Source organism: Xyrauchen texanus, chromosome 6 (genome assembly GCF_025860055.1).
Source record: "Xyrauchen texanus isolate HMW12.3.18 chromosome 6, RBS_HiC_50CHRs, whole genome shotgun sequence".
NCBI lineage: Eukaryota > Metazoa > Chordata > Actinopteri > Cypriniformes > Catostomidae > Xyrauchen > Xyrauchen texanus.
Window position 1 is genome coordinate 6,626,788 of NC_068281.1, and position 14,408 is coordinate 6,641,195.

The following is a 14,408-nucleotide window of genomic DNA, read 5'->3' on the forward strand; positions in this document are numbered from 1 at the left end:
TGACTTTACCCAGATATTTCCTTCTTTCTTGTTTTTAAGAAAATAGCGGACAAAATTAAATACAAATAAAATAACTAACATTATGCAATAAATGCTGTTGATTGAGCTTAAAGGTGCGATTTTATAAATTTATAAATAAGAGATAAAATAAATAAGTATCCTGAAATATCTGTGACAAAGCAAAAGCAAATATGTACGCGGTCACGCTTTTCACCTGTCAATCATTTCGCTGGTCCTCATAGTGTTGTATTTTAAGTGAATCACTGAGGTTTTGATACATAATGTTTGTCAGTTGAGGGCGTTATTGTATCCACAGGAAAGATGGGGCCAGTGGTGGCTCAGTGGTTAAGGCTCTGGGTTACTGACTGAAAGGTCAGGGGTTCAAGCCCCAGCACTGCCAAGATACCACTGTTGGGCCCTTGAGCAAGGCCCTTGACCCTATCTGCTCCAGGGGCACTGCTTCATGGCTGAACCTGCACTCTGACCCCAGCTTAGTTGGGATAGGTGAAAACAACTGCATTTCATTGGCTCTGTACAATGACAATAAAGTTGAATCCTAACAAACTATACTGCTCTTTTGCTCGGTTTTGGTCTGAAAATTATATTTGGTGTGCAGGGTTTTGGAACGAGGGGGCGTGGCTAATTCAACAGCTCAGTGAATGCTGAAAATAAAATTTCTTACAGGACCTTTTACTTGTATTGAACGTAGAATATTCAACCCCTCTCACGAGAAGTCATTTGAATTCGTACAAGATGGCTATTTCTTATTAAATCATTAAGAATTGTACGAATTGTAGACTCGATCCGTACGATTTCTCTGTGAGTGTGTGATGGAATATTACTTTAATGCTGCTTTGTTTTCTATTCATTTGTCTAAATAATGGTGTTTAGTTGTATTATTTAGTGTACATCTATCTGTTCAAATGCTGTAGCACATACACTTTTTTAAATCGTAGCTTTCAACTAATCGTTGCTTGTGAAGCCACTGTTTCGCCAGCGATGTTCCAATGTACTTTTCAGAACTTGAAAACAACCACTGTTTTTGAAATATCATCATGCTCTGCACATCCTGCTAAATAACTCATCGTATGTTCCACTGAAGAGAAAAAATTAAAATGTCACAGCCAGGGTGTGGTGATAATGAATTTAGGCTTTTATGTAAATGATCCTTCAGCCTACTTAATGCATTATTGTTCTGGAAAACATGTCCAAAAAAGGAATCCCATTCCTTTTACTCAAAGATCTCTTTGGTTCATAATACCCAATGTTTATGTACATTTATTAGAGTTCCGTGAAAAAAATAAAAACAATCATAATTCTGTTCTGTAAAGATTAAGGAACTGCAATATTGCCATGAGGATGCATCAGAGTGAAATCATATAAGGCAATACATTGATTGATATTATTGTTTGAATGAATTGCATGATGTTTTGCGGGAATTTCCATATCAAACAAGGAGTAAACAGTGCAAAACAATTATTGCTTGTTTGATGGCCATTTGGACTTTTTTTCCCATCATTAATCGGGTGTCCAGGAATTTCACAAGACCAATTGGCAACTATAAGCACCACACTCTACAGGTTGAGCTACAGGAAATGAATACGTTTTGCAAAAGCATACTGATTGCAAAACATCATTGCAATCATATGTGAATGCAACGTGACCACGTATCAGTAATCACGCTGAAACTCGAAACCCAAAATGTCAATTCTAATGCTGGCTTCTTAGTAATGAGCAATAATAATGCAAGTTGCTTGGTTCATAATCTGAAACATTTCCAACAAAGAGAGTTTTGTCAAAAACAGCAATGTTTTGCAAGAAAAGAGTTAATTAAAGTTTACAGACAAAACTCAGGACTTCAGAGCTAATCATAATTGCAGAGGGAATAGCATTTTGCGTGCACATGAGCTATGAGGTGTAAAACTCTCACGAGTCATCTCTCAACTGGCACCTTGACGTTTTGCATAAACTCAATGTTTAATAAGCTCTTACACAAAGAGCTTATTAACATCAAAAACAGAAGCACTTGACGTTTTGTTGGTCCATGAGGGATTTTTGGCTTTCATTTACTGGCCGGTCCAACTTGTGCTCTGGACCAGGCCAATAGCAACGTGTTTTGATGAAGAGTCACATCTACCCCTACTAAGTTTCTTTGAGCTAAAATAGTAGATCAAGGGGTCTAAGCAGCTGTTTGTGCTGGCCATACACATTGTAACAGTGTGCAAGTCAAAGTAGAACACATTTTCTCCTTGTAAAATTTGAAGTTTTTTCAGGCCAAAGAGGATGAAGGCGACGTGAAAGGGTATAAAACAAATTGCATAGATGAGCAAATTGGACAGAAAGAGCTTCACAATCTTGCTTTTGCTCAGCTCAGTGTTGCACGAGGAAGCTGGCATGCTGTATTCTCTCAACTGTCGCACGACTGCTACCGTGCATCCCAGGATGATGGCAAAAGGCACTAAAATGCCAAAGAAAGTGGCACAGCAAAGGATGTAGAAACCATTCTTCCATTCATTGTCTGTGTATTTCTCAAAACAACGCGTTATGTTACAGGCTTTATCCATATTTTCACTGTGATTCATGGCCGTTGGCACTGCCAGTCCTGCAATAAGTAGCCACACGGTCACGCATAATGCCCATGCCACCGGTGCTGTCCTCAGCGGGCGAGATCGAATCGGGTACACCACGGCCAGCATCCGGTCAACACTGATGAGAGTGATGAACAAGGAGCTAGAGTAGAGGTTGACGGCGAAGAGCGTACCAGGAATCATGCATAGCATGTTTCCCAGCGTCCAATGACCTTTGGCAAAGTAAATAATCCGAAAGGGAAGGGAAAGCGTAAAAAGTAGATCCGATAAAGCCAGATTGGCCATGTAGATCACCGGAACAGATTTCTTCAAGCCGTTCCGACATATCAGTATCCACAGAGACACAGAATTCAGAGGTAGACCGAATAGCAGTACCACGCTGTAGGTGGATGTGAAAAGCGGGTATCTAAAATGAGACATACCGCAGTTTGTACTGTTGTTCAGCATTTTATAAAGAGACGGGTGGCTTTAAGAGAAGTGAAGAGCTGAAATGTGCAATGGTTCTGAATGTTTTTTTTCCTGTGTGGCACTGTTTTTCAGGTTCCACTTGATCGTTACAGGAAACAGTGGGAGGTCTTAGTTGGTGAACTGCATATACATGCAAAAATTTGAAAAGGTGCAAACAAGGTAGTGGGTAAGTGTGTTCTGAAGTGTGTGTGTGTGTGGTCTAGTGCAAACTGTCAAAATCTGGCCAGATTTACCAACTTTAAAGTTCACTGTTGTTCATGGAAACTTGTTTACTAAAAATAACTAAAATAGTTTTAAAGACTATTCTAGATGCAACACAAAAGAACTCAGCATTCATCATATCCTTGTGTGTTTTTACACAATTAAAAAGCAAGCTACATTTCTAAATACCTGAGGACAATTCTGTCATCTTTTACTCACTCTCATGTCATTTTAAACTGTATGCCTTTCTTCTGTGGAATACAAAAGAAGATGAAAGAACATGAGGGTGTGTAAATGAAAGTTTTTTTGGACTGAACTATCTTTAGGCTTTATTGATGATTGTAAAGGAATACTTCATTCAAAAATGAAATTCCTCTCATTATTTTCTCACCCTCATGCCACCCCAGATGTGCATGACTTTCTTTTTCTGCAGAAAACAAACACAGATTTTAAAAGAATATCTCTGCTCTGTTGGTCCATACAATGCAAGTCAATAGTGACCAAAATGTTGAAGCTCCAAAAGCACATAAAGGCAGCATAATAGTGATCCATAACTCCAGTGGTTTAATCCATGTCTTCTGAAGCTTCTTGGGTGAGAACAGAGCAAAATGTAACTCATCTTGCCATTGTGGTCTCTAGGCACGACCACTATTTTAAGTTTGCTTACACATCCTATGGCTTGGCGCATGCGCAGTGATAGACCGCACCAGGAAGTGTAATTGAGCTTGAAATCATGATTGCCAAGGATTATTGGACAATTGACTGATGATGTCAATGTACATTTTACCCAAAACCGATTGGATCGCATCTGATGACATGGATTAAAAGACTTGGGTCATGTGGATAACTTTTATGATGCCTTTATGTGCTTTCTGGAGCTTCAAAATGTTGGTCACCATCCACTTGCATTGTATGGAACTACAGAGCTGAGATATCCTTCTAAAAATCATTGTGCTCAAAAAAATAACATCATAAACATCTGTGATGGGATGAGGGTGAGTAAATAAATAGATAATTTTAATTTTTGGGTGAACTATCCCTTTATCTTTAATCACAAGTATTGAAAGAACAGGACTATTAACTGTTAAGGCTTAAACAGCCATGTGTGTTTTTATCAGTGATCGTGTTGCAGATAACAGAGAAATGCATTAGGCCTACATGCAAAAAAATCAACTCAAAAAAGCTGTGATGTACCGCACAATATGTAGCACAATTGGTCAAAACGTGTTTCACTGTGTATATTCTGAGTGTAGCATAGACAAAACAGGCTACAATATATTATGATAACTTATACAATTTTTGAGTTACAATTTTACATCTGCTCTTCAGAGCAGAGACACTCGTGGGTAAAAAGTTAGTTTAAACAAAATGTCACTGATACTGTTTCTTCATGTAGGCCTACCACAGGCAGAGATGCAGAAGCTATTTAAAAGTTGTGGGTTGGAGAAGTTCAGTGAACTTGTATGAAAACAGGATGAAATTATTGCACAAAACAGGCACAGGACATCAAGTTACCCTTTGTAAATTGAAAAATAACATGGAAGAGATCAAGATTTTAGATTTAGATCTAAATGTATTCATATTAAAGGAATATTCCAGGTTCAATATAAGTTAAGCTCAATCGACAGCATTTGTGGCATAATGTTGATTACATCAGAAATTAGTTTTGACTCATCCCTCCTTTTCTTTAAAAGCAAGTTACAGCGAGGCACTTACAATCATGCCATATTCTTTATGTTATCTACAGATCCAAAACACACATAGAACAGTTAAGCTGAATTATTTTATTGCTATTTTGTACAAATCTAATTCACATTGGCCTGCTTATTAACATGAAAAACGCAACAAACTCTCCCATTACAATGACTGCTGTCACTCACTGCAGGTTTACACTGTTTGAGATCTGCATTTGCAATCTTTTTTGCGGGCAAAAATGGGTTTGGGCGGGTGGATAAAAATTGGGCTGGTTTCGAATCAGTTCGGCGGGTTTTTGTAGCCGAAACATCGGTACTTCAGATCCTTCTTTCGGCGACTCTCAGTAGCCTACTCTCACTCACTCACTCACTCACTCACTCACTCACACACTCATGTTGTGTTTCCATGTTTTATGGGGACTTTCCATAGACATAATGGTTTTTATACTGTACAAACTTTATATTCTATCCCCTAAACCTAACCCTACCCCTAAACCTAACCCTCACAGAAAACTTTCTGCATTTTTACATTTTCAAAAAACATAATTTAGTATGATTTATAAGCTGTTTTCCTCATGGGGACCGACAAAATGTCCCCACAAGGTCAAAAATTTCGGGTTTTACTATCCTTATGGGGACATTTGGTCCCCACAAAGTGATAAATACACGCTCACACATACACACACACACACACACACACACACACACACACACACACACACACACACACACACACACACACTACAGGTCTGGCTGACGTGCCCCCTAAACTCACAACAGATACTCCCTCCCTTCAGCTCACGTCACGCACGCCGGCACCGCCCTCCCCTCAAACACACTAGATTGCGCAGGGTTTTCAAACTTAGCTAGCTGACTGACACTGACAATATGCCAAAGTGGGCAAAATATAGAAAAAGTTACAGGAAAGAGTGGGAAAGAGATCCAGACTTAAAGTCATGGATTGCACCGGGTACAGAAGAAAGAAAGGCACACTGTAAATACTGCAACGCTGATATCCGTGCTCATTTAAACGATCTTAAAGATCATGCAGCCACCAAGAAGCATGAGGCAAGGTGCCAGCCAACGGTCAGACAGTTAGCAGAGTGGGTGAGTCCAGTAACCCTGACAACAATGACCAGAAACGACGAGAACTGCGGATAGCAACGTACATTGCGTGCCACACTGCAATTAATGCTGTTGATGAACTATCTGATATACTGAAAGACGAGACAGGTGCATTCCAGATGCACAGAACAAAAATCTAAATCACCTCTTTGTATTGTTCCAGAGACATGGCTCTTCTCATTCAGCACTGCGGGAAAAATATAATTTCCGGGTTTGGCCTTAGAATTAATTAATATGGACATTTTTTCCATATTAATTTGTGAATATTTTAAATGTTTAATAAAGGGGCAAAAAGTCATAAACAATGCGTCAAGATTTATTTTTTATTTATTTTATAAAAATAAATATTTATTATATATTTATTTCATTTATTATACTATATATATATATATATATTTTTTTTTTTTTTTAACTGCAGCATTTGCAGTTCAAATTCAAATTTTGGTGTTCAACTTTGTGTTTTAAAAATACAACAACCGTTAATTTTTGATTACGGTTAAAAAAGGAAAAACGAATGGACGCAAAGTACACGGACCAATGGGTAATTTTAAAACTCGTTAATGATTATCATGTCTTTAAACGAGAAACCATAGCGAGAAACAAGCCAAAACAAATTTGGGCGGTTTTTTTGTGCATTCTCGCGGTTTTTGACGAGGTTTTGGGCTGGAAAACCTTGCTGGCATCTGGCAACCCTGTCTGCATTTCGGCGCGAGCTCAGTGGCGCTCCGCACAATGCTCTACAGTCTCGCGAATGTTCTCATTAAAAACAAAGCTGTCTAATCAGCATAACAACTCAATTATTTACACCGCGTCTGTGCCTTGATTAGACCGGGATCGTTTTAGTTTTGTCGTGTTGCTCATTTGAGGTGTATTGAACGTCTACGTTCAAAGCGAGCGGTGCTATATGCAATGAATCCAAAATAATTACAAAGTGCTTTTCGATCTTGTTCTACAGCTTATTTTCAAGTGTCTGGTGATGTTTCTTCAGTATTAATTTTCGTGAAGCAAGCACATGGGCATTCAGATGGTTTAAAACCTGCGCGTTAGGATCAGTTGTCAGCAGGGGCGTTGCCAGAAATAAAGATCTACTGGGGCACAGGCCCCCCATTACTCATATCGCTTTCTTGAAAGACTGCTGCATGCAAGAAGTGTGCAACACAATGCACTATACAAAACCTTTCTTAAAGGGCACCTATTATGGAATTTTGAAAATTACCTTTCATGTAGTGTGTAACATAGATTTAAGTGAACAAAAACATCCTGCAAAGTTTTATATATGAAAGCTATATGAAAGTATATGGAAGTGTATTGTTGTTTAAACACCTTTATGACGATCGCGTTAGTTCAGCTGTATGCGCGATGGGCGCCACCATGTTAGTTTGTACCGCAGACGCAGTTCAGAGAATCGGATCTGTTGGATTTACAACACGTGAATTCATCCACTCCCGAAATACTTAAAAGTAAGTGGCTGGTGATCTGGGAGAATAATAGAGTAAACATTAAAGTTACTTACACAATGTACAGTGAGGAAAATAAGTATTTGAACACCCTGCTATTTTGCAAGTTCTCCCATTTAGAAATCATGGAGGGGTCTGAAATTGTCATCGTAGGTGCATGTCCACTGTGAGAGACATAATCTAAAAAAAAATCCAGAAATCACAATGTATGATTTTTTAACTATTTATTTGTATGATACAGCTGCAAATAAGTATTTGAACACCTGAGAAAATCGATGTTAATATTTGGTACAGTAGCCTTTGTTTGCAATTACAGAGGTCAAACGTTTCCTGTAGTTTTTCACCAGGTTTGCACTCACTGCAGGAGGGATTTTGGCCCACTCCTCCACACAGATCTTCTCTAGATCAGTCAGGTTTCTGGGCTGTCGCTGAGAAACACGGAGTTTGAGCTCCCTCCAAAGATTCTCTATTGGGTTTAGGTCTGGAGACTGGCTAGGCCACGCCAGAACCTTGATAAGCTTCTTACAGAGCCACTCCTTGGTTGTCCTGGCTGTGTGCTTCAGGTCATTGTCATGTTGGAAGACCCAGCCTCGACCCATCTTCAATGCTCTAACTGAGGGAAGGAGGTTGTTCCCCAAAATCTTGCAATACATGGCCCCGGTCATCCTCTCCTTTATACAGTGCAGTCGCCCTGTCCCATGTGCAGAAAAACACCCCCAAAGCATGATGCTACCACCCCCATGCTTCACAGTAGGGATGGTGTTCTTGGGATGGTACTCATCATTCTTCTTCCTCCAAACACGGTTAGTGGAATTATGACCAAAAAGTTCTATTTTGGTCTCATATGACCACATGACTTTCTCCCATGACTCCTCTGGATCATCCAAATGGTCATTGGCAAACTTAAGACGGGCCTTGACATGTGCTGGTTTAAGCAGGGGAACCTTCCGTGCCATGCATGATTTCAAACCATGACGTCTTAGTGTATTACCAACAGTAACCTTGGAAACGGTGGTCCAGCTCTTTTCAGGTCATTGACCAGCTCCTCCCGTGTAGTTCTGGGCTGATTTCTCACCTTTCTTAGGATCATTGAGACCACACGAGGTGAGATCTTGCATGGAGCCCCAGTCCGAGAGAGATTGACAGTCATGTTTAGCTTCTTCCATTTTCTAATGATTGCTCCAACAGTGGACCTTTTTTCACCAAGCTGCTTGGCAGTTTCCCCGTAGCCCTTTCCAGCCTTGTGGAGGTGTACAATTTTGTCTCTAGTGTCTTTGGACAGCTCTTTGGTCTTGGCCATGTTAGTAGTTGGATTCTTACTGATTGTATGGGGTGGACAGGAGTCTTTATGCAGCTAACAACCTCAAACAGGTGCATCTAATTTAGGATAATAAATGGAGTGGAGGTGGACATTTTAAAGGCAGACTAACAGGTCTTTGAGAGTCAGAATTCTAGCTGATAGACAGGTGTTCAAATACTTATTTGCAGCTGTATCATACAAATAAATAGTTAAAAAATCATACATTGTGATTTCTGGAATTTTTTTTTTAGATTATGTTTCTCACAGTGGACATGCACCTACGATGACAATTTCAGACCCCTCCATGATTTCTAAGTGGGAGAACTTGCAAAATAGCAGGGTGTTCAAATACTTATTTTCCTCACTGTATATCTGATATGAATAAAACGTGTCGAATTATAATGGAAAGGATTATTATTACCTCTTACATAGACGTCTGTATTTTACAAACTCTAACGTTAAATGTATTGTTTTTTTAGTAGCCTACTTGGGTGAATTTAGGGGGCGGCCGGGGGGGAGGGCGGCCAACGTCTATGTCAGTGCAGCTTCTAGGTCTCTAATGTCAATTTTTTTGAAATATGTGAAATATTTGTCAATGTTATTGGAGTTGTCATAAAGAATAGAGCAATAACTTGTAGTAATGCAGTGCTTTACCAATATGTTTATGCGTTGGGCTAACGCAAACAATAACTGATTGGGTGTTTACCACCGAACTTTGGGCTATGATCGCTAACATAAATCAACTCAAATTCTGTCTCTGATTTTGATTTTTTAACTACAAAGCGGTGATGGGCGTTCTGTTTCCGACAATCTCTGCACAGAGTATACCAATCACAACTGACTGGGTCATCTGACCAATCACTGCAGATTAGCATCACGCAAAGGAGGGGTTTGGAAAAATGAGTCGTTGAACGAATCATTTGGGAGTCGGTGAGCAAATCAGGTAAACATAAATGCATATTATAAGACAACAAAAGTGTTTTTTGTCATTGCATGCATGTAAAACTGTTGTTGGGGACTCCCAAAACAATAGTAGGAACATTTTAAATGCCATAATAGGTGCCCTTTAACCCATATTCCTACACTGCAACAAGTACTGGGAAAGGTAAACATGTAGAGATATTAATCTTTATGAAAATACATTTTTTTTGTATCTTCAACACACATGAACATTCTCAACATGTTTTACAGAATAAAATGCATACACTGTACATGCAAATAACAAAAATTCTTCCATATTACACATTATACATCAGGAAAACCTCTGTCAAGTAAGTCTATGGAATTGCATTATCCAACATCAGGCAAAATGGCCTAAGATGAAACGGCTTTAGACAAAAAGGTCTCAGAATGAGCAGAGAGTTGCTCGCTAGGCAGAGTTGGTAGCTAAATTGGCTGAGGTTGGTTGCTAGCTTGTGAAACTATCTGAGTTATCTCTAACTTTATAAATGCAGAAGTGTTGTTTCTATAAATGAATAACTAGCTAGCTGACATAATTGGTGTAAGTTTAAACTGACGTTTGAATCTCATTTGCAACAACAACTCAAACTATAGTCCCTTTTAGTCGCTAGGGAATTAGCACACAGCAGCCATAGTTACTGATAACTGTTTATGTAGCGACTCATCATGTTTTCTTAGCCTATCTCAATTCTGACATGTGTGCCGACACCTGGGCAGGGTTGCGCCAGTTGTACGTAAGTTCTCATGTAAGTTAGGAGGTAAAGTTCATATTAATGGCTTCCTAGTTAGTTTGTAACTAAGTCAGTGCTTAATTTGGTCGCATCACCTGTTCTTAAGGCAACATTTAACTAGTAGGTCGTAAACTCTCCATAAAGTAACGCGTAGTCGCATAATATGATGTTTACCTGTATTGATCCAATAAAAAGGTTTCAAATTTATACACAGAAGTGTAAAAAAGCCATGAATTTAAGTTTTATCTCACTACAGTTAATGTTCAAACCTTGTCTGCTCATGTCCCCATTAAAATATGATACGTAATAAAAGTAGATTTAATAAATAGTATATTTGCCCTGTGTAAATAACAATATATAGGTACTGTATCTAAAATAAATAAGGGGTGATAAATAAATGCTAATACAACAGGCTGGAGAAAAATACTTTTACCAACCATTACTCCTGGTCGGAGGTTTCCATAAATATTTACCATATGTAGGGTTACGTCCTACCTAAGTTTAATGGTGCAACGCTCAAATATTTAGTAGTGGGTAAATTGTGACTTAGTGCCCATTTATGCCACAACTAGGCTAAGTTATAATGTACGTATAGCTGGTGCAACCGGCCCCTAGACTTGTGTGGCTTTGCGCACTGCAGTGGCTTTGGTTATAGCAAGCGCACAGGCACGCGCCGCACGGACATGAATTTCTGCAAGCATGCATCAGATTTGTGTTTTCGGTTAAACTGTGTTGCTTTTACAAGCGTTGATTGGGTGGGTTACTGCGTTGCATTTAGATAGATCCATTTACTTTTCCGGGATTATCAATCTAAATGAATGCACTGACAAATAAAGTAAAATGTTAAAACTCAAACTTGAGCTTTTACTGGGGCACAGCAGATTTATACTGGGGCACATGCCCCAGTTAAAGGGGTCTAGTGACGCGCCTGGTTGTCATTACAGATAGGACGGAGAACTTATCTAAGTGGCTCTGATTGGCTGTTGCCGTTTCATTGCTCAACGAACATGTTAGTGATTGGTTAGAATTCTCAACCGCTGCAAAACCACTGGAGCAGACTTAAATTAAACATTGTAATTGTCAATTTTCATCGTGGTAGCCGTAATCGTGATTAGTTTTTCAATTAATTGTGCAGCCCTACTTGTGATTTAATGTGCTAAGTAACGTCATTTTTCCCACCGTGTCACCCAAAAGGCATGGGCATTGTCGATATGGTTTCGAAATGTGAAATTTAATTCTTCCGTCCAGCTGTTGTTAAATGTACATGTGTATATATATATATATATATATATATATATATATATATATATATATATATATATATGTTTATTTTCACCAGAGCACCACCTGAGTCTTTTCCCATCTACCAGTGATGCTTAATTTAACTTCTCGCATCTACTACCTGCACGTGGGGTCAAACATGAATGGGGACAATTTTTGGAGGGTTTAAAGGCAGAAATGTGAAGCTTGTAATTTCTTAAAAGCACTTACATTAATTCTTCTGTTAAAATGTATTATTTGAGCTGTATAATTTTTACAGTAGTTTTAGGGTTTGTTGGCATTACATCATCAAGGCAAAGAAGTTGGAAAATTGGCTATAACTTTAAGAGATTTTATCACACTAAAATCATGTTAACATGCATATTGTTTATGTCTTGTGGTTATACTTTTGAAAAAAAAGTGAGTATTTTAATGTTAACAAATTGGACATGTTCACTTCAGTTGTACAGTTGCTTCTTTATTTTTAAGAAAAGGATGGGCAAGTAAAAATACATTTTTGTTGTAATCGATATTATGCCACAAATGCTGGTTTTCGATTGAGTTTCATTTGTATTGAACCCGCAATATTTTTTTAAGGAAAATGTATGTTTTAAGTGCTGTAAGTGATCACTGTTTTAACCCTTGTGCATCAATTAAAAAAAAAGTTGCTCAGAGGTCTTTAGAGGACAAAAATGCCTGTGTCAAAAAAACTGCAATAATAATATTAAATATTAATATTATTTTCCACATTCAATTAGTTATTTTTTCTGCCAACATCAGTCCTGATCATAACTACCAAATATTCATGCATTTTCAGGATTTTAACCCTTTAAATGTCAGTTTGTTAATATAATGCCACTGTTGTTTTTTTATGAAAAAAAAAAAGAGAGAATTATTTTCCATATACTAAATGCTAAGGGGATGATTTTTAATTATTATTATTATCATAATCTAGGATATGTTGATTATTAACAACAAGTTGCAACAATGTTGCATTATTATTTTTTGTGCATTGTCAGATTTAAAAAAAAAAAGACACACGCACTCAGGACCTTAGAGGACAACATTTTACACACACACACACGCACACGCACACGCACACACCCATACAAACCCACTGACATCCATACCAACACACCCACACAATTTTAGTTGCATCATTTATTCAGTTGGCCTGCTGTGCTCTATAACAGACCTTTTTCACACTCTGGGTTTTTTTTTGTAATGTGGAAGTAAAAGAATAGAAACCCCCTTGCAGCTGTGAACTAGTTCCAGGCTAATATAACACAAAGCATAATGTTATAAACTTACACTCAATATTAAAAAATATATATAATAAGAAACAAATTGTGAGATTTATGCTGCTAAACAAGGCGGAACGCATCATCACAGTCTGTGAAAAAGGTCTATACAACAAACAGAAAATCGGGGAAAAGCATGTATTTGCTCCACAGGCTAAACATGAGAAAATGGCGCCATCTGCTGGAAAATATGAAAAAGTAAGATTTTGAAGCTAGGGCACAGGAATGGAAGCATAATGTCATAGAATTCATGATGTTATGCTTTAATAGCACTGGGATCAAATATGACTGTTTTAATGGGTTTCAATGGGGAAATGTTTATCCTTAATATCCTGAGTGAAACTATTTTGTGTGCACAAAAGAGTTTTATAGATGTATTATATGAACTGAGGTTGAAATATTAAAATTCCCCCCAAAACAGTGATAGAAAAAAATTGAAAAAGACAAAAATGTCCCGAAGGTCACACAAGGGTTAAGTTTAACATTTGTAGATACTTTCTGTACACAAACTTGCACCGCTTGACATGTCTGCGACCCACTTCCATGAAAGGACATCGTTGTGGCGCCATCTAGCGGTCAGCATTGCACACATTCGATCCTTAATGGCCTTTCAATATTAGTCTTCTTGAACTTCTGAAAACCTCTCTTGATGATCTTCTAATTCATTTTTGCACATCATATAAATTCATTAATATATAAACAAATACTTTCTGTGAGCTTACACCATGGGCAGTTTCCTTAAGTGTAGCCTACCGTGTAAATTGCTTTGGAGAAGTGTTTGATAATCTTAACTGACTATTGCTTACTGATTTATACCATGAATGCATCGTATTAACACAGAATAAAATTAAAATTACATAAATGATAAGACACTTACCATCTGTAAAAGTGAAACTAGTGGTGCATGGCTCTGTACCCACACACAGTCACCCACAATCTGAGAAAATCAGTGCCCCACCCCCCAAGGGAACCTGTCTTGCATTTGACAAGTAAATCGGAAACAGGTGATTTTTTTCCAAACCGGTTTCCACAAAAGTTTTTAATAACAACATTTAGTTGCTATGATACAGAACAACAGAGACATGGTCATTGTGAAGTTATGAAAGTCGAAAAAATGCAATCAACATGTTAAAGTTGGTGAGTCATTCTGGTTATTTCGGGTTGGTTTGTCAGATAACATTGCGTGTGAGCAAGATCACCTCATGTTTCATTTTGACAGTGTGAACAGTGAGACAGTAATAAATATATATATATTTTTAGATTTATGCTGATTTTAAAGTCAGAAAATAGGGTTGTAAAGCCATTGTGAATGTGTAACGAAGA

At 38.0% G+C, this 14,408-nt stretch overlaps 1 protein-coding gene across 1 annotated transcript; it reads right to left on the bottom strand.

The window, feature by feature from the left end:
- Nucleotides 1-1,138: 1,138 nt before the first annotated feature.
- On the bottom strand, nt 1,139-3,090 carry LOC127645494 (lysophosphatidic acid receptor 6-like). Its single transcript, XM_052129133.1, has one exon. The coding sequence runs from the start codon at nt 3,033-3,035 to the stop codon at nt 2,067-2,069; it is 969 nt and encodes a 322-aa protein (XP_051985093.1). The 5' UTR covers nt 3,036-3,090; the 3' UTR covers nt 1,139-2,066.
- Between the last annotated feature and the right edge of the window lie 11,318 nt (nt 3,091-14,408).

Excerpts from the sequence above, each read along its gene's own strand:
- LOC127645494 (XM_052129133.1), bottom strand. The coding sequence starts at position 3,035 with ATGCTGAACAACAGTACAAACTGCGGTATGTCTCATTTTAGATACCCG.